Below are 23835 nucleotides of genomic sequence, written 5' to 3' on the forward strand. Positions count from 1 at the left end.
AACAGCTGCATCTGTTGAGTAGAAAATTTTAGGTACTGCTTTATGTAACTAATGTAACTAATTTACGATACCATAAAACTGCCAGCAGTGTGCAGAAAGGAATGAGGAAGTACTCCATCATGGACTTGATGTCAGTGGATGATGAAGCGGTAGCGCCCCCTGTGGCTGGAATCGAGCATACCCTCATGAAGCCAGAAACTGGAAAATGTTAAATTGCCTCTGTTTCTGTCTATATGTCATATGTCTAATGGCACTGAATGTTTGCCATGTATATGTGCATTGTAATCCACACTGAGTCCCCTTCGAGGTGAGAAGGGCAGAATATAAATACTGTAAATAAATAAATAAATTCTCCTTACATTGTGAGAGAGCACAACTTACCCAAGTTCGTTCCATGGGGTTCCATGGCCAAGTGGGGATTTGAATGGTGGTTTCATTGTATGATGCAAGCAAATTAGCATTGCAGGTGAACTGTCACCTGAGATGAATGATCCCTATCACACAACAATGTGCAAATCTCACTGCTGGTCTGACTCCTCCCTGTGATTATCCTATTAACGGGTAAAACCAATCAATATTTCCAAAACCCGAAACAGTCCTATAATTTACCTTGGTGACATGGGTCGCTTTTTCTTCTGCCTTTATGCTAGCAAAGTGACATCAGAATTTTCCTCATCTCCCCATCTATTCCAAAGCTCTGTTTTTTTTCTTTTATTTTGTATTTTAGAGTTACCGTATATTTCCTTTCCCTTCCCCAAAGCTCGGATTATGACATTTATTTAATTTTTTTAAAAAAAATACAGACCAGTAATAACGCAGGAAGGCGGGGTAACAAGGATATGTAGAAGTATGATTTCAGGAACATGAATTGTTGAATTGGTGTGATTTCGTGAAAAGTGCAATACTGAAGGTGTTCAATCTGGTACGTATCTACTATCAGTGATAGCATGACTGCAGTGGAATAGCGGTTTGGTGTGATAAAGCCCTTAGACTTCCATGTTATGCTATCTCTTCATCATAGCCCCTCTCTCCTATAACTTGAGTACTACTGCAACATCATTTTCATTGTGTTGGAGGTACAACCTAAATTCCAACCAGGCAAAAGCGTTGATGGGAGAGCTCATTATTTTGTTAGGTAGCAAAAATCACATATCATTATAAATATAGGAATTTTTTCATGTCAGGAGCAACTTGAAAAACTGCAAGTTGCTTCTGGTGTGAGAGAACTGGCTGTCTGCAAGGCCGTTGCCCATGGTACGTCTGGATGTTTTACCATCCTATGGGAAGCTTTTCTCATGTCCCCGCATGGGAAGCTGGAGCTGACAGATGGGAACTCATCCCACTCCCCAGACTCGAACCACTGACCATTTGGTCAGCAGTCCTGCCAGCACAAGAGTTTAAGTCATTTCGCTACTGGGGGCTCCATAAATATAGGATAAAAATATAGAACTGTGATATTAGGACACAGATGGCTAAAAGGCTGGATCTACTGGCAGAACTTGCTCTGTCATGGATCAGTGAGGATTTCTGGCTCAATTATTTAACCAGAGGCATGACAAAAATAACATCGTTCATTTAGATTTTTATTTAAACTACTAACATTAGAGGAGCCCCCGATGGCGCAGCATGTTAAAGTACTGAGCTGCTGAAAGGTCACAGGTTGGAATCCGGGTAGTGGAGTGAGTACCTGATGTTAGCCCCAGCTTCTGCCAACCTAGCAGTTCGAAAACATGCAAATGTGAGTAGATCAATAGGTACTGCTCCAGCGGGAAGGTAACGGCGCTCCATGTAGTCATGCTGACCACATGACCTTGGAGGTGTCTATGGACAATGCCGGCTCTTTGGCGTAGAAATGGAGATGAGCACCAACCCCCAGAGTCAGACACGAGTGGACTTAATGTCAGGAGAAAACTTTTATCTTACCTTTACTTTTACTAGTATTAGGAGAGCTTGAAATACTGAAACATAAGCAGGTAAAAATGTTATTAAATGCTTGTGTTTTATTATTATTATGTATATTAAAAGAGTTTTACTACCACGGATTGTTAAAAAGACAAATAAATGTCTCCTAGAAGAAATCAGGCCTGGACTCTCCCTAGAAGCCAAGATGACTAAACTGAGACTGTCATACTTTGGCCATATCAGAAGACATGACTCACTAGAAATGACCATACTGCTTTGCTAAGATAAAAGGCAGTGGGAGACTGCATTCCAGATAGATAGACTAAAGAAGAAGCCCTGCCCTGAGCTTGCAAGACTTGAGCAGGGCTCTTGATGATGGAGTGACTTGGGACATGTCTACATAGCCAATAATGTGGACTTACCATTTAGTTGCTCTAGGGCAGTGGTTCTCAATCTGTGGTCCCTAGATGTTTTGGCCTTCAACTCCCAGAAATCCTAACAGCTGGTAAACTGACTGGGATTTCTGTAGGCCAAAACATCTGGGGACCCACAGAGAACCACTGCTCTAGGGAGTTCACATGAATGCACGGCTGGATTTCTGGCTCTGCATCCAGCTGTTACTCCACAACAATGGAACATGAGATTTCCTTCAGAACTTCCTGGGAGTTCCAAAGTGATCCCACAGTTTCAGAGGTGTAGACAGCTGAATAGGTTTGGATTCAGCTTGATCTACCGTTCACATTGTCAGTAGATCCACCAATGCATCACTGCCAGCAAGCAGCTTTCTTCCAGAGGCTTGCTAGCAACATCACATTTCTGGTGAAAGCCATGTGACTAGAAAAGTGATGTTGTCAGCAAGCCTCTGGGAGAGATCTGATTGTTGGTGCCTCCAATGTAACTTTGAACTGGATGTGGATGACCAAAGGGTTCTGGGGATTTTCTGGGGGAGGGTTTAACTCACTGTGCCAACGGGGGCTCCTCCCTGGTTGGTAAAAATACACCCTTGGAAGTCTCTTATAACAATGATAGAAACAGACTTTTGTTCAATCAACTATGACTGGAGTAACAAGAAATTAATTTTATGGAGAAGGCGTACAAGCAGCTGGTTCAGCAGTTAGAAGTCTGAACTTAAGTGGGACATCAGTGCACTTAAAATCCTCAGCTTGTCTTAGCCAATTCTATGGTTGGCATATAGTAAACAATTGGAGTTTTATCCAGGCTTATAAATGCATAGTTACATCAGTGGGATCACATATTAGCATGATAATTTGTATAACATCATAAACTATTCCCCTAAATTGGGGGAAGTCTTAACATCTGAGTTGTGCATTTTTCGGGCTGTATGGTCATGTTCCAGAAGCATTCTCTCCTGACGTTTCGCTCACATCTATGCCAGGCATTCTCAAAGGTTTTGAGGTCTGTTGGAGGCTAGGCAAGTGGGGTTTATATATCTGTGGAATAATGTCCAGGGAGAAAGAACTCTTGTCTGTTTGAGGCAAGTGTGAATGTTGCGATTGGCCACCTTGATTAGCATTTATTGGCCTTGCAGCTTCAACAAAGGATTCCTCGACTTGTCTAGTTTCCAACAGACCTCACACCTCTGAGGATGCCTGCCATAGATGTGGGCGAAACGTCAGGAAAGAATGCTTCTGGAACATGGCCATACAGCCCAAAAAATGCACAACAACCCAGTGATTCCGGCCATGAAAGCTTTCAACAACACAGTCTTATCATCTGTCTTTGTTCTAAGGCACTTTGTATTATGAACATCACATTTTTATAGTTTCAGCGCACTAGATCTGTAATGACTTTAGCTCACCACCAGTCTGACAGTCCATCTGTTCTTATATTTCAGAGTCTTCAATGGGACTATTCAAAAATAACTTAGGGGGAGCAAATGGCAAGCTCTCAGAACGAAGGATTGAGTCCTGAACTAGAATTTTTTTGGCTCCTGGCTTGACACGAATTGCAGCCTTGCAGGACCTTTCTTCTGCTACCCGATTCTGAACTGTTCCAATTTCAGAGTCCCAAGCTTGCCCTCTTCTCAGTTTCTTTAATGTATTCCGAAAGCCCTCTGTGTTGAAGTAGTAGATCAAAGGGTCCAAAGTGCAGTTCATGCTGGTCAATACTACAGTGACAACAAGAGCTTGACGCACCGAATCACGCATTGCTGGCTCAGCTTGGATCACACGAGCCTTTATCATTCCATAGGCTGCCAGGATGACATTGTAGGGTACAAAGCAGATAATAAAGATGATGAGGTTGACCACAAGCATGCGGATTGTCTTCTGCTGGCGCATACTGTGTATGGTATCGGCCTGGCACAGTTTCTGAAAAATCCTTATGGAGCAATACATCACAGCAGTTAAAGGCAGGAGAAAGCCAAGGATCTCTGCTAGAATGACCAAGGGGAAGAGCCCTTTCTGCCACAGGCCATCACTGAAGCTTTCAAAACACAGAGTTATTGACTTGTTATGCTTCACACATTTGGTTGTCCTGTGGACGCCGGCAACTGGCACGGAGCCCATGAGGATAAGCACCCAGACCACAAGGCAGAGCAGCCGAGCCACTTTGGGGCGCCGGAGATGGCGCCAGCGTAGCGGATAGACAATAGCGACAAAGCGGTCCAGGTTGATGCACATGAGGAAGAGGCAGCTCCCATACATGTTTATTTGAAAGACAGAGCCCGAGATCTGGCAAAGAACGTTTCCAAAGGGCCATTCCCCCTTGTAATAGTAGTAAATACGGAAGGGCAAGGATATTGTGAAAAGGAGGTCGCTCACAGCCAAGTTCAACATATAGAAGCTCACTACTGATTTGAGTTTCAGGTAATACAGGAAGATCCAGATTGCAGCAACATTAAGAAATAAACCACCTATGAAGATCAGGCTGTACCCAACCAGGTGCAGTTGATGACTGGCACTGTAATCCTTGCACAGAGTTATGTTGGCAGCTGACATCCCTGCAAATCAGCTGAAAGTACCAGTATTAGCATTTAGGCAGTGGGGAGAAATAAAACAAGAGAGCATCTTCTTCAACCGCATAGACTCAGCTCTGTGTTTGCTGCTTTACTTCTTCATTCAGCCCCTGTTAGATGTCTTCCCAGCATTCTTTTCTTGAGTCTCCAGCGGGATGAATGGTAGTGCCAGTCTTGATTACAGGAAGATGAGTCTGGAAGGAAATTAGACAGGCCATGTTTAACAGCAGCATATTCACAAGGAAGAAATGAAAAATGAAGTCATACTGCCGAAGGCACATGGCAACAACAAGTCACAGCAGAGTGAAAACGAGAGGTGACTTCTGCACCTTTTATGGATGTGTAAGAAAGGGGATTTCACCCATTCAAAGCACAGTAGTCATATCTAGTTTTCGCTCCGGAAACCATAGAGGTGGGTGACGTGGAGAAAAATGCAAAAAAGAAGAAAAGCAAGAGAAACAGACAGGAGGCTGGTTTTAAATCTAGTTTTTTATCCTGTCAGAAGCGACTTGAGAACATACTGCAAGTCACTTCTGGTGTGAGAGAATTGGCCATCTACAGAGTTGTTGCCCAGGGGAAACCAGGATATGTTACCATCCTGCTGGGAGGCTTCTCTCGTGTCCTCGCAAGCTAGAGCTGACAGACGGGAGCTCATCCCGTCTCACAGATTTGAACTGCAGCCTTAAGGTCAACAACCCAGCCTTCAAGTCATCAGTCCAGCCGGCACAAGGGTTTAACCCACTGCACTACTGCGGCTCCATATTAAACCTAGTACAATATAGAAGCTACAAAAATGCTCAGAAAAAATGCAGATGTTTTTGAAGATTCTCTTTACAAAACTGAAAATGGGGCTGGCTTAATATAAAAAAGAGCAGTGGTGTGGGGGTAAATTTGACTTTGATTTCATCAACCAAATGACTTGATCCAAACAATTGTCTGCGAAATTTTGCCTCACAGACTGGTAATCATGCAGTTTAAAACTCGTGATAGTAGAGGAGGCAATCTCTTTTATCATCAGATTCCAGATTATTCTAGGGCAGGGGTCCCCAAACTAAGGCCCGGGGGCCGGATGCGGCCCTCCAAGGTCATTTACCTGGCCCCCGCCCTCAGTTTTGTAATATAATATTTTTATATCAGTTTTAATAATATAATATATTGTATATACATATAATATTGATAATAATATTATGTTATTATATTAATTCTGCAGCCCCGGTGGCAAAGTGCGTTAAAGCACTGAGCTGGAGACCAAAAGGTCCCAGGTTCAAACCCCGGGAGTGGAGTGAGCACCCGCTGTTAGCTCCAGCTCCTGCCAACCTAGCAGTTCGAAAACATGCAAATGTGAGTAGATCAATAGGTACTGCTCCGGCGGGAAGGTAACCGCACTCCATGCAGTCATGCCAGTGGCCACATGACCTTGGAGGAGTCTACGGACAACGCCGGCTCTTCGGCTTAGAAATGGAGATGAGCACCAACCTCCAGAGTCAGACATGACTGGACTTAACGTCAGGGGAAAACCTTTACCTTATTATATTAATTAATTATATGTTATATATTACATATAATATTACAGTATAGTGGTATAGTTCAATATAGTAATATATAATGCTAATATTGTGCTATGCTAATAATATAATATATTGTATGTACATACAGCTGCTCTGAGTCCCCTTCGGGGTGAGAAGGGTGGGATATAAATGTAGTAAATAAATGCAGTAAATAATTAATTTTAGACTTGGGCATGGCCAAAGTCTGAAATGATTTGAAGGCACACAACAACAATCCTAATTAACTTGACTATCTCACTGGTCAGAAGCAGGCCCACACTTTCAATTGAAATCCTGATAGTTTTATGTTGGTTAAAATTGTTTTCGTTTTAAAATATTGTATTGTTCTTTCATTGTTGTTGTTGCTGTTTTGCACTACAAAAAATAAGACATGTGCAGTGTGCATAGGAATTTGTTGGTATTTTTTTTCAAATGATAATTCGGCCCCTCAACAGTCTGAAGGATTGTGGACCGGCCCTTTGCTTTAAAAGTTTGAGGACCCCTGTTCTAGGGTGTTGCTACCATAGAAAATATCAAACACCACATTAAAAGAGTCTTGGGGAAGGTGGACTGCAGATTAGTAATCACTAGGGCTGTCTCCACAAAGCCTTGACTCAGTTCAGACACCAGGGAAGCAACACTGGCTATCTCAAACACAGCAAACTATGCTTTTTGATATAGATGTTTCAGCCAAAGAGAAAACGTTATTTGACATCTGGGATGTTGCCCAAATTACCAAATCACACTTAATTTCCCTTTGTTATGGATTTTCTGTTTGTTAGGGAAAACTACTAAAAATACAGCAAAGTATCCAAAAATACAAAAACAGGATACCTATAGTCGAGCATTTAGCTCACAGCAAGCAAAGTGTGAAGTGTGAAGAATTTAGCACTTACACAGGCAAAGATGCTGAGTCCAATCTTAAAGATCACAAAAGGTTTAATGTGTTGTCGAAGGCTATCATGGCCGTAATCACAAGGTTGTTGTGTGTTTTCCTGGCTGTGTGGCCATATTCCAGAAGCATTCTCTCCTGACGTTTCACCCACATCTATGGCAGGCCATCCTTAGAGTGAAATGAAATATGAAAAAAAGACACTGGCTCCATAGCACACTACATATATTAGTATAAGATTATTCACCACTGTACATATAGCAAATGGAATCTTCTCAGAGAGAGTTTTGAAACAAAGAGCACTGAGTGATAAGATTTATTGTATTTGCACATCAATGCTAACTAATGAAAATTCAGGCAAGTGTCATGATTTGCATCTTTCTGATTACCATACATCCTACTCCCACAACAGTGTAAATATGTGTTATACCTGAGCTTTCATTGTCACTCTTTACTGCATCTTAAGACATGGGTTTATTATATCTACAAAAGCTCATGCTTTTGTCTCCTGAAGAGTCTGGTGGACTAGTGGAAAAGCTCATGCTTTTGTCTTAAAGCAGTAGATTAGCTGTATGGAGTGGAAGTCCACCAGTCTCTTCAGGAGGTGTGCCTAGGTGCAGATGGCATTAGCATTGAATGGCCTTGCAGTTTCAAAGCCTGGCTACTTCCTGCCTGGAGGAATCCTTTGTTGAAGCTGCAAGGCCATTCGATGCTAATCAAGGTGGCCAATTGCAACATTCACACTGAGGATGCCTGCCATAGATGTGAGTAAAACGTCAGGAGAGAATGCTTCTGGAACATGACCATACAGCCCGGAAAACTCACAGCAACCCAGTATTCTGGCCATGAAAGCCTTTGACAACACAGGACCTGAATTATTTTGGTGGTGTGAACTCAGCCTTAGATATAACAAAAGGTATGCTTATGCAATTTGCAAGTGACACAAAATAGGGAGGGACATAATCTACACCCCAGAGGACAGAATCAGAAGTCAAAATGATCTTGACAACTTGGAGAGCTGGGCCAAAATTAAGAAAATTAATTTCAACAGATTGATACCCAGGCAATCAATCTAAAAATAAATTACATTGAATTTTTCTTTAAAAAATTAGATGCACAAATGTAGCGATGACTGGCATTTAGCCTGAAAGCAGCACCTTTGAAAAGGATCTAGGAATCCTAGCAGATCATAAGATAAATAAAAGTCCATAGTATTGTGATCGAGGTGACCCCCCCCCCCCAGGACTTTGTAAAAGATAGTTCAAAAATCAAGACTTTATGTTCTATATTCCATATATTTATAGTAGAAGGTGATTGAGACTTTTTACTGGAGTTTACTGTGGTTTACTAAAACTCTCTGTACAAAAGGTGTTTGACCTTTTAGCCTGAGGCAAGAGATAACAACTTCATGAATTGTAAAATCATGCTGCTAAAACTCCACTTTTATGAATTTCCATGCTGGGTTCTCCAGATGTTATGAACTTCGTTCTTATCAAATATTTTCAATTGTTTATATCATTCATGATTCCCCTTTATGCAATGTAACTCACTTTTATGGATTCTCCCTTATTTCCATGAAATCTATCTATCTGCCTATATGTATTTGTACTCTTTGGGATCCCCGGAAAATATGTATTTTTCCCAGCATGGTTTATATTCCAACTTTATTTTATTTTTCATTTTATTTCATATAATTGTCAAATCATGAAATCAAATAGGAAATATTTTGAACTCAACCTGAACCCCAGAACTTATCCCATTTCCTATGACCCAGGCTTCCTTTCCCAAAAACAAAAGGATAATCTGCTACCGCTAAATCCAATCAAATTCAAACTGAGGAACTGAAAAAACAGAAGATTAGATTTAGGTGGGAAAGGAACGAAGGTATTATGGTCACGCTGAATGGAGAACGACATTGGCTCACGAGTGAAGACAAGGCAAAAGACTTCTACAGAAAATATATACAAGACAAAGAAAAACACCTCGTTGACTCAACCCCTCCTTCTTTAAAGAGGAAAAAACCAAAAAGAGCGAGGCACCACTCACCACAAAAGACAGATCCTAAGATAACCAAACCCTCACAGACTTCAGAAGCGTCAGACGTAGGCGGAGAGGACGAGGAAGACGAAGTTAACATAACAGAAGAAGAATTAATAACAGAAGAAGAGGATACAACCAACAGAGAAGGTATCAACAAGAATGAAACATCCGGCGAACATGTCCAAGAATGCATGTAATCTGAAACGTCAATTGAAATTTTATTCTAATAATATTAACGGAATTAACATACCAAATAAAAAGAGAATTCTATTTAACCAACTAAGCAAAGGAGGGTATGATTTCGTTGCCCTGCAGGAGACACACATCACTTCTAAACACGAGGCCCTTTTAATTAACAGGAAAATAGGAAAGGAATTCTGCTCATCGGATAAAAAAAAAAAAAGGGGAGTTGTACTCTATGTTAACGAAAACTTATCAGCTACACTTCAGTTTAAAGATAATGAAGGAAGATATGTGGCAGTTCTTATAAATCTGGATGGGCAAAAAATTCTCGTTTGTAATATATACGCTCCCAACGGCCCCCAACGTCATTTCATTAAAGAATTAAGAAAACAAATAAGTAATTCGGACTTTGATCATTTGATCATATTAGGCGATTTTAACAGTATAATGGACATAAAATTAGACACAAGTAAAAAAATACTGAAAAAGAAATATGCCAATGCAAGATTGATGCCACAAAACTTTAGAAAGCTAAAGGAAGAATTCCAACTTCAGGATATTTGGAGATTACACAATTTGGAAACTAAAGACTACACTTTTTATTCCCACAGACACAAGTCGTGGTCAAGATTAGACATGATTTGGTTATCAAACTCCCTTTGCTCTAAAGTAGATTATATCAAAATTTTACCCAGAGATAAATCTGACCACTGACCACTAGAAATGCATTTAAGTCAAAGGAAAATAAGAAAGAAATGGAGACTAGATGACAATCTCCTTAAAAAAGAAGAGGACATAGATAAGTGTAAAAAATTAACACAAGAATTCTTCAAAGTTAACTGGATCCCGGAAACAAGAGACCATATCGTATGGGATACATTTAAGGCAGTCCTAAGGGGCCATCTCATCCAACAAAAAGCAATAAGAAACAAATTAAGGAATCAAAAAATAAGCGAAATAAATACAGAAATAACTCAATTAGAAAAAAAATTAAAAGAGAACCCCCAAGAGACAACATTAACAAAACAGTTGTTGGGATTGAAAAACAACAAGAAGAATCTGGAAATGGAACAAACCGCGAAGCAACTGAAGTTCATTAAGCAACACCACTTCGAAAATGCTAACAAGCCGGGTGCTTGGCTAGCACGGAAAATTAGGCAAAAATCGCAAAAACAACAGATAACAATGATTAGAAAAGAAGGAAAGACATTAACATCAGACGAGGACATTTTGCAAGAATTCCAAGAATTCTTTAAAGCATTATATCAAAAAAATCACACCGATCCAGATGAAATCTCACAATACTTGAGCAATCAAGGATTGCAAAAGATAACAGAAAAACAAAGGGAGCTGTTAAATCAAGATATATCTAATGAAGAAATTAAAAAGGCCATAAAACAGATGAGACCTAGCTCAGCACCTGGTCCAGATGGCTTTACATTAATTTTTTACAAAACATTAACAGATGAGATAATGCCTTATTTAAACCAAATAATGAATACGGCACTAAAAGATAAAATAATCCCGGATTCCTGGAGGCAAGCGGACATAATAGTAATTCCAAAGAGTAACACAAATACCACAAACGTAAGAAACTTTAGGCCGATATCACTATTAAACACAGATTATAAAATCTTCTCTACAATCCTTGCAAACAGATTTAAAGAATTTCTTAACAATTGGATAGGGACTGAACAAAAAGGATTCCTACCAAACAGATACATGAAGGACAATGTTAGGTGCGTATTGGACATTATTGAATATTATGAAACATTCCACCAAAAAGAACTAGCCCTAATAACTATTGATGCCGAAAAAGCCTTTGACAATTTGAATTGGGAATTTTTTAAACTTCTATTAAAAGAATTAGATATAGGCTACCACTTCATAAATGCAATTGAGGCGATATATACAAAACAAGAAGCAAAACTGTTAATTAATGGACAACACTCCAAAATAATCCAAATTGAAAAAGGAACAAGACAGGGCTGCCCCCTCTCCCCTCTAATCTTTATATTTGCTTTAGAAATCTTGATTAAGAACATTCGGACAGATAATCAGTTAAAAGGAACTAAAATTAGAAACCAAGAATACAAAGTCCGCGCTTTCGCTGACGATATTGTATGTTTTATTGAAGATCCCCACCGACAAATAACAAAATGGATTAACAATATGGAAAATTTTGGTAAAGTAGCGGGATTCTTCATAAACAAGGAAAAAACAAAAATCTTGACAAAAAACATAACTAGGGAAAAGCAACGGAAATTGGAAGAATCAACAGGATTTGAGACAGTCACGAAAGTGAAATACCTAGGAATTTGGATTACTGCAAAAAATGCCCACCTACTAAAAAACAACTACCAAAACAAATGGAAAGAAATCAAAACCGATCTACAGAACTGGCAAAATCTAAATATTTCCCTACTAGGAAGAATAGCGACCATTAAAATGAATGTGCTGCCGAAACTAATGTACCTATTCCAAAACCTCCCAATCTTAAGAACTCAAAAATTATTCCAGGAATGGAATAAAGATATAGCAAAATTCGTGTGGAAAGGCAAAAGGCCAAGAATTAAATATAGCATCATGACTGATGCAACCAAAAGAGGAGGCTTTGGGCTACCGAACATACAACTTTATTATGAAGCCTGTGCACTACAATGGGTAAAGGATTGGACAACCTTGGAAGACAAAAACATATTGACCCTAGAAGGTTTTGATCTCCGGCGAGGATGGCACGCATATGTGGGCTATGATAAAAGAAAGGTTGAAAAGAACTTCGGTAACCATTTTATTAGAGTGGCTCTAATAAAAGTATGGGAGAAATATAAAATGAGGTTTTACAACAAAACCCCCCTATGGATTTCTTCTCTTGAATCCTCTCAGCGTCACATTCTACAATGGACAGTTTGGCCACGCTACAAAGAAATATTGGTGAAAAGAAATGGGATTTATGAATTAAAATCACAAGAAATGCTAAAGGAAAACTTTAAAAACATGTCCTGGTTCCAATATGCCGTTATCAAAGAACAATATATTAAGGACTCTCAAATTGGTTTCAATGACCCAAATGGTTTGTGGGATAGAATTATGCTATCAAAAAAGAAGGTAATCTCCACAATTTATAACACATTACTAGAATGGTCAACGGAGACGATAGCAATCAAAAACTGTATGATAAATTGGGCCAGAAACATTGGACATCCAATTATGCTAGCCGACTGGGAACGGATATGGAACAAAAAATTAAAGTACACTTACGCAATAGAAATAAAAGAGAACTGGCTTAAAACATTCCATCGATGGTACATGACCCCTAAAAAACTTGGACAGATGTACAAATCATACAACAACTCCTGCTGGAAATGCAAGATTCAAGAAGGCTCGTTTTACCACACATGGTGGTCTTGTGAGATGACCAAAAAATATTGGAAGATAATCCACGAAGAGACACAAAATATCTTAAAGAAAAGATTCCCAATTAAACCAGAATACTATCTACTGGGATTAACAGACTCAGACGCACAGTTTGACAAAAATGATGACATTTTATTTATGTATAGCTCTACGGCAGCAAGAATAGTCTTCGCCAAATTTTGGAAACTGGCAGAAACTCCACTGAAAGAAGCGTGGCTTCAGAAATTGATAGAAATACAAGAAATGGACGAATTAACATTTCTATTAAGAGAATCCAGAGGAAAAAGTATTAAACAAACAAACTGGGGAAAGCTTAGAAATTATATAGCACAATAATGACAGAAAGAAAGATGTTAAATAGATAACTTATACATCCGATACGGAAGATAAAGGAAGACCAACATCCCCTTCTTCCCCCTTCCCCTTTTACCCCATGCCCCCCTTATTCCTACTCCTCCTATCCCTTTCTCCACTTCCAACTTTTAGTACCCCCCTAGATTATCCCCTAACCCTAGTTATACCCCTGCCTCTACCTTTCCTGGATACCCAATCTGTAGTTTTAACTGATGTATATGTAAAACTCCAATAAAGGTCATTTAAAAAAAAAATTCAAATTGCATGGACAATATAGGGCTTGAGTCGCCGAATTCGGAGTTTGCTGACCTAAAGGTGATTCGCCCCAAGGCAAACATTGTCATATCTCACCCAAAGGAAAAACCAGGACACCTCAGGAAGGCGCCCTGCAGAGCCTGTCAATATGGCTCATCACCACCCATCTTTGCTTCCATCTCTGACACCCCAAGGCATATCTGTATACGTGACAGAAACCCGGACACCCTTGATTGCTGCCATTAATAAATTAAGCACCCTTTAGAAATCGGTCTAGCAGGACTTAATCCGCTAGTTCCTGTCCCGTCACCTCATTGTTTCGATAACTCCCGCCTTCTCTTTCCTGATTGGCCCGAGTAGAGACAAAAGGCAGCTTCCTATTGGGCCAACGGAGCAAGGCGGGAAACGAAAGCCCGCCTCGTTCAACCTTCTAGCCTATCAACGATCAGATGGGCGGGGAAGCAGGGCGGGAAATTCAAAGGGTTGTCAGACTGAATTTTTGTATAAGTATGGCTTTATTTTGATTGTATGGTACCCTAGTAGACCGAATGATCGCTACTAGAGTCCTCTTCAGCTGAATTGCTCAATAAAGACTCCTTGGCGGATTTTCCTTCAACTTTGGCGGACCTTCTTCATTTCAGCTTCAGGTTGTATTGCGGCTCGTAATTCTCCTTTTGGCTTCGCCAAGGTCCGTTCTCTCAGGACCGGATCGGGTCTCTCCTTAAGGGCCCGATCCCCTAAAACGCGGTTGACAACATAATTTGGCTTTACCACGAAGGGACTTGCTTGGAAGTTCCAAAAAATCAATTTTTAGGCTAAAATTCCAAGCGGCGACCTTGGTCCAGATATTCTGGAACAGGTTGGGGAGAGAAACGGCTGCAAGGAGGGCCCTCCGACCAACAATTTGACCTCATTTCACATCCAAATTTCTCTGGCAGTCCCTTTCTCTCTCTAGATCTGATTCAGGGTACTGAACAAAGGAGCCAGATAGGATGAAGCAGATTTTTAGCTCCTCGAAGGAAAGGCGCCAACGTGAAACAGGGGACGCCCTGAAAAGGAACCGGTTCCATTGTTAAGACCCAGGTGGGAGGATCTCTGGAGGTATTGCACTTCGGATCAGAGCTCGGTAACAAATCCTGGTGAAACGCGGGAACATCTGGCACCTAAAAGCGTGTGAGAGCAGTCTAGCTTGCAGATTGCAGGTTCAAGGATCGTAGGGTAGGGGAACGGTTGTGCTCCCGGGTCACCTACGGATTCTACGGACGCTAGCCATCCAGCCTTAGTGGAGGGGACTATTGAAAGGACGAGCTGCATCCTACCGGTTGGGTGAGTCGTTACTCCATTAACTGTCGGTGTAGGCAGGGGCTGAACTAAGGATGGGTGTTTGTTCAGCACGGCTAGGGTGTCCCACCCCAGCAGACATCCCCAGGGATTCTCCATTGGGTAAGATCCTGGCCAATTGGGGTGGGTTTGCATCAAAAAACATGGTGCAGGCCAGGTTGGGCCAACTCAGCGTGCATAAGTGGCCCCTTGTGGCCCTTGAAGGGGGAACAGCTTGCCCCCCCCCCCACATGGCAGTGTGGATGAGAGTCTCATCTTGAGACTCCAGAGCCATTGCCATGGGGAGGGCAAGTGGTCCCAGCTTGCTTATGCCGCGATGTTCATGGCCCTAAGCCAGAGAGAGAATGGGAGGGGGGAGGGGGTCCACGTCTTCCCATGCAGAGATTTGGGCTCCAAAAAACAACCCCCCCAAAGATTCCTCTCTAGACCCTTTCCCCTTACCCCCCCCCCCAGAGAAATCCTGCTGCTTCTGTGGTTTTAACTTTTTCTTGTCTCTCGCTTCTCAAACCTCCCTTATCTTAGGGAGAAAGGGGGGTGGAAGAATGGATGTATTTTCCTATATGTGAGTTTTTTCTCTCTCTCTCTCTTCCACTTCATGTTTTCCTAGGCCAAAATGCACTTCAACATTCTCCTTTTTCAAAGCTTTCTCCCCCCCTTCCTTCCCCTGTGAAGGGGACTCCCAGCATCCCCATTTCTCCTTATAAACATACAGTCAAAATCCTGGTTTACTTTTATAGTAAAGGCACTCTTTCACTCTCCACAGTTCCCCAACAATCTCTTTTCTTCCTTTCGGGTCCTTCTCCCTCCCTTTCCCTGAGTGCATGCCTGTGAATGTTTTAAAAATCCCTCTAACTGCCTTTAAATATGAGGAGGGCACTACAGAGTCCAGGGGACCTTCCAGGCACAGCTGAAGAGATCCAGAGGTTCGGACCCAACCACCTGACTGAGGACATCAGACCAGACTGCAAGACCCATAATCCATACCTGCCACCATGAACAGTTCTAAGACCTGGGCTTTTATGGCCAGACCACCGTATGGTGCCCTCCAGCTGGCCTGATTCTGCCCTGGCAAGGGGCTACTGAGTGCAGGTCTGCCTTTGACGCTGCCAAGGAGGCCCTCATGACATCACCAGGGGACAGAATTGGCCGCCATGGCAGAAGTTGTCCCAGAAGAAGTGAACAGGATTCTACCAGTGACCACCATGAGGGAAGGATGTTCCACTCTCACCAGAGCTGTGCCAAAGAAGAACCCCAGGACTGCTGGAGCCCTCACAAGGTATGCGTGACTTCCCTGACTAACCCCACCACGGTAGGGAGGGGGGGGGGCTTATAATCTGTCCTTAGTTTCCCTAGGCACTCTCTCCTTTCCGTCTCCTCTGTTGGAGTGCTGGACCTGACTGCAGTCACCAGGAGGCGCCGTGCTGTGAGGTGCAGAAGCTGTGCCCAGTTGCCCCCAGCTGCCAACTACAAAGGGGGGCCCAAGCTGCAGCCAAGAAAAGGCAGCCAAATGGGAGTACTGCATCACAGCCTCCATCATCCCCAGCCCTCACCACCTCCACCTTCATGCTCCATTTCCCATGACTCCAGACCAAGGGACATCTGTTTCAACACCATGGGATCACCCACCACTGACTGAACCTCAGCTTTCACCTCTTCAAGCTCCTGCCCTCCAACAAAAAGGCACAATCTGATCTACCAAGGCAGAGGCCCTGCATGCAGTGAAATGTTGGGGCTTTGGGAAATGTTCATAGCCATTTCCAAGCCCCGAAGGGGGGAAAATGTGATCGAGGTGACCACCCCCCCCCCAGGACTTTGTAAAAGATAGTTCAAAAATCAAGACTTTATGTTCTATATTCCATATATTTATAGTAGAAGGTGATTGAGACTTTTTACTTGAGTTTACTGTGGTTTACTAAAACTCTCTGTACAAAAGGTGTTTGACCTTTTAGCCTGAGGCAAGAGATAACAACTTCATGAATTGTAAAATCATGCTGCTAAAACTCCACTTTTATGAATTTCCATGCTGGGTTCTCCAGTTATGAACTTCGTTCTTATCAAATATTTTCAATTGTTTATATCATTCATGATTCCCCTTTATGCAATGTAACTCACTTTTATGGATTCTCCCTTATTTCCATGAAATCTATCTATCTGCATATATGTATTTGTACTCTTTGGGATCCCCGGAAAATATGTATTTTTCCCAGCATGGTTTATATTCCAACTTTATTTTATTTTTCATTTTATTTCATATAATTGTCAAATCATGAAATCAAATAGGAAATATTTTGAACTCAACCTGAACCCCAGAACTTATCCCATTTCCTATGACCCAGGCTTCCTTTCCCAAAAACAAAAGGATAATCTGCCACCGCTAAATCCAATCAAATTCAAATTGCATGGACAATATAGGGCTTGAGTCGCCGAATTCGGAGTTTGCTGACCTAAAGGTGATTCGCCCCAAGGCAAACATTGTCATATCTCACCCAAAGGAAAAACCAGGACACCTCAGGAAGGCGCCCTGCAGAGCCTGTCAATATGGCTCATCACCACCCATCTTTGCTTCCATCTCTGACACCCCAAGGCATATCTGTATACGTGACAGAAACCCGGACACCCTTGATTGCTGCCATTAATAAATTAAGCACCCTTTAGAAATCGGTCTAGCAGGACTTAATCCGCTAGTTCCTGTCCCGTCACCTCATTGTTTCGATAACTCCCGCCTTCTCTTTCCTGATTGGCCCGAGTAGAGACAAAAGGCAGCTTCCTATTGGGCCAACGGAGCAAGGCGGGAAACGAAAGCCCGCCTCGTTCAACCTTCTAGCCTATCAACGATCAGATGGGCGGGGAAGCAGGGCGGGAAATTCAAAGGGTTGTCAGACTGAAATTTTGTATAAGTATGGCTTTATTTTGATTGTATGGTACCCTAGTAGACCGAATGATCGCTACTAGAGTCCTCTTCAGCTGAATTGCTCAATAAAGACTCCTTGGCGGATTTTCCTTCAACTTTGGCGGACCTTCTTCATTTCGGCTTCAGGTTGTATTGCGGCTCGTAATTCTCCTTTTGGCTTCGCCAAGGTCCGTTCTCTCAGGACCGGATCGAGTCTCTCCTTAAGGGCCCGATCCCCTAAAACGCGGTCGACAACAGTATGATGCAGACAAAAACATCCAACGTTGCATCAACAGAAATCCACACTGAAGGAAGTAGTATTACCACCCTGTTGTTTTCCAAGATCAAACACATATTGCAACATCCCACCAACAGTTTAAAAAGAAGAAGAAAGAGTGTTTCAGGAGGTGGGACATATGGAGCTCCTTCTTGCTTCCCTCTTGGAATGCCTCCTAGAAAAAGAAAATCTCTGTGACATTCTAGAAAACCTTACTTAGTGTGTGAGTAAAACCAAGTATTTTGTCTCAATAACAGCATACCCTCAGTATTTCATTGTCTTTCAAGGGTTTGAGGCTGGAGCTATACCGCCATATAGTCCTGTCTCTAAATCCAGATTATCTGCTTTAAACTGCATTACATGAGTCTACACTGCCATATAATCCATTCAAAGAAGATAATTTGGATTCAGAAACTGGATTATATGGCAGTGTAAATGGGGCCTGAGGCTAGATCTACACTGCCCTATAATCCAGTTTCAGAATGTGGATTAACTGCATTGAACTGGATTATATCAGTCTACACTGCCCCATAATACAGATCAATGCAGTTTATCCACATTCTGAAACTAGATTATAGGGGAGTACAGATCCAACCCGAGGGTCTTTCCTGAAGGGGAGGTGTGGATGAATCTTCCTTCTGGCTTGTCTTGTGCATTTGTATGGAATCACTGCCCGTTTCCATTCGTATGACCCCATTTCCATTTTCGTCTGCCACTTACGGAAATGGGCGCCTATACAAATGGGCTTTTCCATCCAAGGTCCAAGAAACCCAAAGATTTTTGGGCCTTGGGCAGCAAAGCGCCAGGACCTGCTAGCCAGGGCTTACAGCTGAGCGGATACGGCGCTTGGCTGTAAGTCTGGCAGGCAGGGCCTACGAGCGCCAAGCACTCAATGGCTCATAGGCCGGTTAGTAGGGCCTACAGCTGAACACTCGACTTTAGGCCCGGCAGGCAGAGCCCAAGAGCGCCGAGCTCTCAATGGCTTGAAGGCCCAGCTTGCAGGGCCTACAGTTGAGCGCTCAACAGTAGGCCCGGCAGGTAGGACCTACGAAGGTAGAGCACTTGATGGCCCGTAGGCCGGTTCGCAGGGCCTACAGTTGAACACTCAACTGTAGGCCTGGCAGACAGGGCCCACGAGCGCCGAGCGCTCAATGGCTCATAGGCCGGTTCCTAAGGCCTACAGTTGAACACTTGACTGTAGGCCTGGCAGGCAGGGCCCACGAGCACCGAGTGTTCAATGGGCAGTAGGCCGGTTCGCAGGGCCTACAGTTGAACACTCGACTGTAGGCCTGGCATGCAGGGCCCATGAGCACTGAGCACTCAATGGCTTGTAGGCCTGGCAGGCAGGGCCTACAGTTGTGCGCCAAGTGCTCAATGCTCTACTGTAGGCCCTGCGAGCCAGGCCTACGAGTGTCGAGCGCCGAAAATCAGCCGACCAAACGGATACCGTTTCCTTTTTCATTTCACTGCCTCTTTCGTTCTCAGGTTTTACCATTCCGTGCCATCTGAATGGATGGTACGGTACAAAACCATGAAAGAAACAGATGAAGGGGAATTTGGGCCCTACTCTACTTCTGGCAGGTCAGAAGCCTGGAGCTAAATGTGGATTTAACCCTGCAGCGAACAAATAAACATCCTGATTTGCTTTCTACCATGTTTACTCATTCAATTTCCCTCAGTATTCTGTAAGATCAATCGGTATATTGATAAGCTTAATGGTGTGGCTTTACAGAGACTTAAAAAAATTAAGTAAAGTTGATACTGACAAAAGTGGCTTAAATTCAGCTGTGAATATGAAATATAGTGGAATGATTGGAACTTGTTAAATTAAGGACTTTTTGTGTGTGCTGTTTCTGTTTTCCCACTCAGCTCATGGAGTTTAGCAACGTTGTCATTGGGAGGATAGTGAACGACAGTGGAAACACAGAAGCACAGATCTTCCCCCTTGTGTTGCAACAATATGTAGAGCACAATGAAGGAAGTTCAATATGGGCAAGAATGGGATTCTGCTCTAGCCGATCTTGTTGCAGTCATGTGCACCTCCCAACTACAGGTAAGAGAGGGAAAAGGAAACAGCAAAAAAGGGTTCTACCCACATGATAAAAACCATAGCTGTGTATGCTTGGCTAACAAAATTGAAATTATTAGATAAGTAAAGACTAGTGAAAGAATACTTTATCCTGAGATGCATTCTGAAAGAAGCTTTTACTTTGTCTGCAGAAGGTTCCAAATTTTTTGTTTACCTTTGCAAGGCTTAGGTTGTTGTCTTTCACATGTGCATATTCTTAGTTTGAATATAAAGTTTGCCTAAACATATTTGCCCACTCTTTCTCTTTATACTCCACAATGAAATGCTGACAAACGCATTTACTTAATTCACTTAGGTGGGCATGTGATATTTAATTTAGGGCATGAGCGCCTGTTTCTGCTGCCAAACCTTTCTGTGGTTTTCACTGCTGCTTCACTATGTTTTAATTTAATTTTAATTTGAATATTATTTTTAATTGTAGTTTCAGTAGTGTCATTTTATTAATCCTGATTCTTGTTCTAAAGTCACTTTGTGAAAGCCAAGTCCTAAAAAGTGGTATAAATTAAATATGACAATAAATTGATAAATTATGGGTATTCATCATACAGCCAAGGATCCTAGCTCTCCACAAAGAGGGAAGATTTGTTGTTGTTGTTGTTGTTGTTGTTATATTTATTTATGTCCTGCTTTCTCATCTTAAATGAGACTCAAAATGGCTCTCAACATTAAAAACAGTATACATTATGATTTAAAACAAGGGTTCTCAAACGTTTAAAGCAGAGGGCCAGTTCACAATCCCCCAGACAGTTAGGGGGCCCGGATTATAGTTTGAAAAACAATGAACGAATTCCTATGCATGCTGCATATATCTTATTTTTTTAGTGCAAAAACCCCCCCAAAAGAACAATATAATATTTCAAATGAAGAACACTTTTAGCTAACATAAACTCACCAGTATTTCAATGGGAACTCTGCTGCTGAATACGCATGCCCAGTGTGGAATACATCTCACCATGTTAAAACAGTGGATGTGGCTCTTAATGAGACATGCCACATTATCACAGGATGTCTACGGCCTACACCACTGGAGAAATTATACCTCTTAGCCGGTATTGCACCACCTGACATCCGCTGGGAAGTAGCAGCCAATGAAAGGACTAATCCTCTGTTCGGATATCAGCCAGCACCCCAACACCTTAAATCAAGAAATAGCTTTCTAAGATCTACAGAGATACTCTCAGGAACATCTCAGCAAGCGAGAGTCCAAAAGTGGCAGGCTAAAACTCAGAACCTTAATCAGTGGCTGATGCCGGATGAGAGACTTACCCCTGGGCACACAGAAGACTGGGTGACTTGGAAGGCACTGAACAGACTGCGCTCTGACACCATGAGATGCAGAGCCAACCTTAAAAAATGGGACTACAAAGTAGAGTCCGCAACATGCGACTATGGAGAAGAGCAAACCACAAACCACCTACTGCAATGCATTCTGAGCCTGGCTACATGCACAATGGAGGACCTTCTAAAAGCAACACCAAAGGCACTCCAAGTGGCCAGCTACTGGGCAAAAGACATTTAGTACAATGCCAAGTTTTTTTCTTTAAAAAATCTCTGTGTTTGCAAATCCATTACAACTTGTACTCTTGGTTCAATTCTGACTCGAGAAATAAATAAAGTTGTGTTTTGTCCTGCATTCCATTAATCACTACAGAATTGTCCTTTTTTTTTGGTTCGATCTTGTATGCCTTTAATCACTACACAATAGGCAGAATTCAGGTGACTGGCCCCTGCCACACAGCTGAATAATATCCCACATTTTATGCTTTGAACTGGAATATATGGCAGTGTGGACTCAGATAACCCAGGGCCCTTCCACACAGCCATATAACCCAAAATATCAAGGCTGAATAACCCACAACACCTGCTTTTGAGCTGCTGCAGATGTTGTTTTATGTGGTTTTATATGCATATAATGTTTTTAAATTGCTGATTGTATTTTTTAACCCATGTTGATCGGGCTTGTCCCCATGTGAACGGCCCAGAGTCCCTTCAGGGAGATGGAGGCGGGACACAAAAATAAAGTTGTTATTATTATTATTATTATTATTATTATTATTATTATTATTATTATTATTGATAGTAATATCAGAGTCTACACTGCCATATATTCCAGTTCAAAGCAGATAGTGTGGGATTTTATTAAGCTGTATGGAAGGGGCTCCCGTTCAAATAAAAGGTTGCATGTTCGAATCTGGTGAGCTCCCAGTATTAGCCCCAGCTTCTGCCAACTTAGCAGTTCGAAAACATGCAAATGTGAGTAGATCAATAGGTACCACATCTGCAGGAAGGTAACTGTGCTCCATGCAGTCATGCCGGCCACATGACCTTGGAAGTGTCTACGGACAAAGCGGGCTCTTCGGCTTAGAATGGAGATGAGCACCAACCCCCAGAGTCGTACATGACTGGACTTAATGTCAGGGGGAAACCTTTACCTTTTACCTTAGAGGCAGGCAGAAGCATTGAGACATCCCATCTCACAAATTAATTCCTACATAAATTACATACCTTCTACATCGAAGGTTAGAAAACAGATTGTTCCTTTAAGAGACACCTGAAGGCCAGAAATTCCCTTTCAGTTCATTCCAATGATTCACATTGCTCATGTGCCAACATTTCAACACACAATGACATTATTGCATACATTCACCCATGCAGAGACTCCGTCCTAGCATCTAATCCCATCTTTCTGTTTCACACACACACACACACAAAATTTACCTCTCCGATTGTCTAGCTTCAAAGGAATGGCAAGTTCCCAAAGTCCTCTGCTTAACATTCACAGCAACTGTAAGAATTTTGGCTCTCCAGAAAACTTGAAGCAGACCAAACTCCGCGGAGTAGCTCATGTTAGGTAGAAGCCTCCCATTGCATAGACTTTTCCTGGATCACCCAAGGATTCCCGACTACCAATTTCTCTCATGCCATTGAAACATTTCTTCCTTCAGGGATAAGTCACTGGCACTTCCTTCCATCCCATTTTGTTTATCCTCTTTCTGTGATAACAACCTGGCATTTGACAACGGAAAATGAACTTTGACTCCGTAAGTCGATAAGCCATGCAAGAGTCTGCATAAAAGCAAAAATAAGAGTGGAGTCCCAACAGCATCCTTGGCTGCCTGTGCAATTGTCATGCTGAGAGTAATATGACAAACAAGGAAGTGAACGAGTGGCACGTTTTCTCTCTCTCTTTTCCCCTTCCCCCTCTTCTGAATCACTCGCCCTGCCTGACTCAGAGAAAAGAGCACAGAGCAAAGCACCAAAGCTTAATCATTAGCCAGAAGTTGCCACATACAACAACCCTGTGATCCCGGCCATGAAAGCCTTCGACAACACATCAACCTTCAAGTCATCAGTCCTGCCAGCACAAGGGTTTAACCCAGGGGTCCCCAAACTATGGCCTTACACATTTGGCCCTTTAGATTTTGTTGCAATTCCCAGGATTCCTCATTAAGGGTTGTACTGGCAAGGGATGATGGGACTTCCAGTGCAATGACATCTGGAGCATAACATGAGTCCCACCCTGCCCTACATGAGACGTAACTAAAAAGTTGGTTTATATTAGTTATCTTTTCTTTTTGGTGAGTGTTTACCCTGTTTCCCTGAAAATAAGACATCCCCAGAAAATAAGACCTAGTAGAGGTTTTGCTGAATTGCTAAATATAAGGCCTCCC

At 42.2% G+C, this 23835-nt stretch overlaps 1 protein-coding gene across 4 annotated transcripts; it reads right to left on the reverse strand.

Moving 5' to 3' along the window:
* Positions 1 to 1980: 1980 nt before the first annotated feature.
* Positions 1981 to 23376, reverse strand: lpar5 (lysophosphatidic acid receptor 5). Of its 4 annotated transcripts, none has more exons than XM_008119287.3 (2): positions 22883 to 23376; positions 1981 to 5073 (listed from the first exon to the last, which is right to left on the reverse strand). In XM_008119287.3, exon 2 carries the CDS (start codon positions 4860 to 4862, stop codon positions 3747 to 3749), a length of 1116 nt encoding a protein of 371 aa, XP_008117494.2. In that variant the 5' UTR covers positions 4863 to 5073; positions 22883 to 23376; the 3' UTR covers positions 1981 to 3746. The 4 variants fall into 4 exon arrangements, 2 of the variants coding, with proteins under 2 accessions (XP_008117494.2, XP_062827838.1); XM_062971768.1 differs by lacking the exon at positions 22883 to 23376 and adding an exon at positions 7323 to 8319; XR_010003330.1 differs by lacking the exon at positions 1981 to 5073 and adding an exon at positions 15375 to 18250.
* Positions 23377 to 23835: the final 459 nt, after the last annotated feature.

Source organism: Anolis carolinensis, chromosome 2, assembly GCF_035594765.1.
Source record: "Anolis carolinensis isolate JA03-04 chromosome 2, rAnoCar3.1.pri, whole genome shotgun sequence".
Taxonomy (NCBI): domain Eukaryota; kingdom Metazoa; phylum Chordata; class Lepidosauria; order Squamata; family Dactyloidae; genus Anolis; species Anolis carolinensis.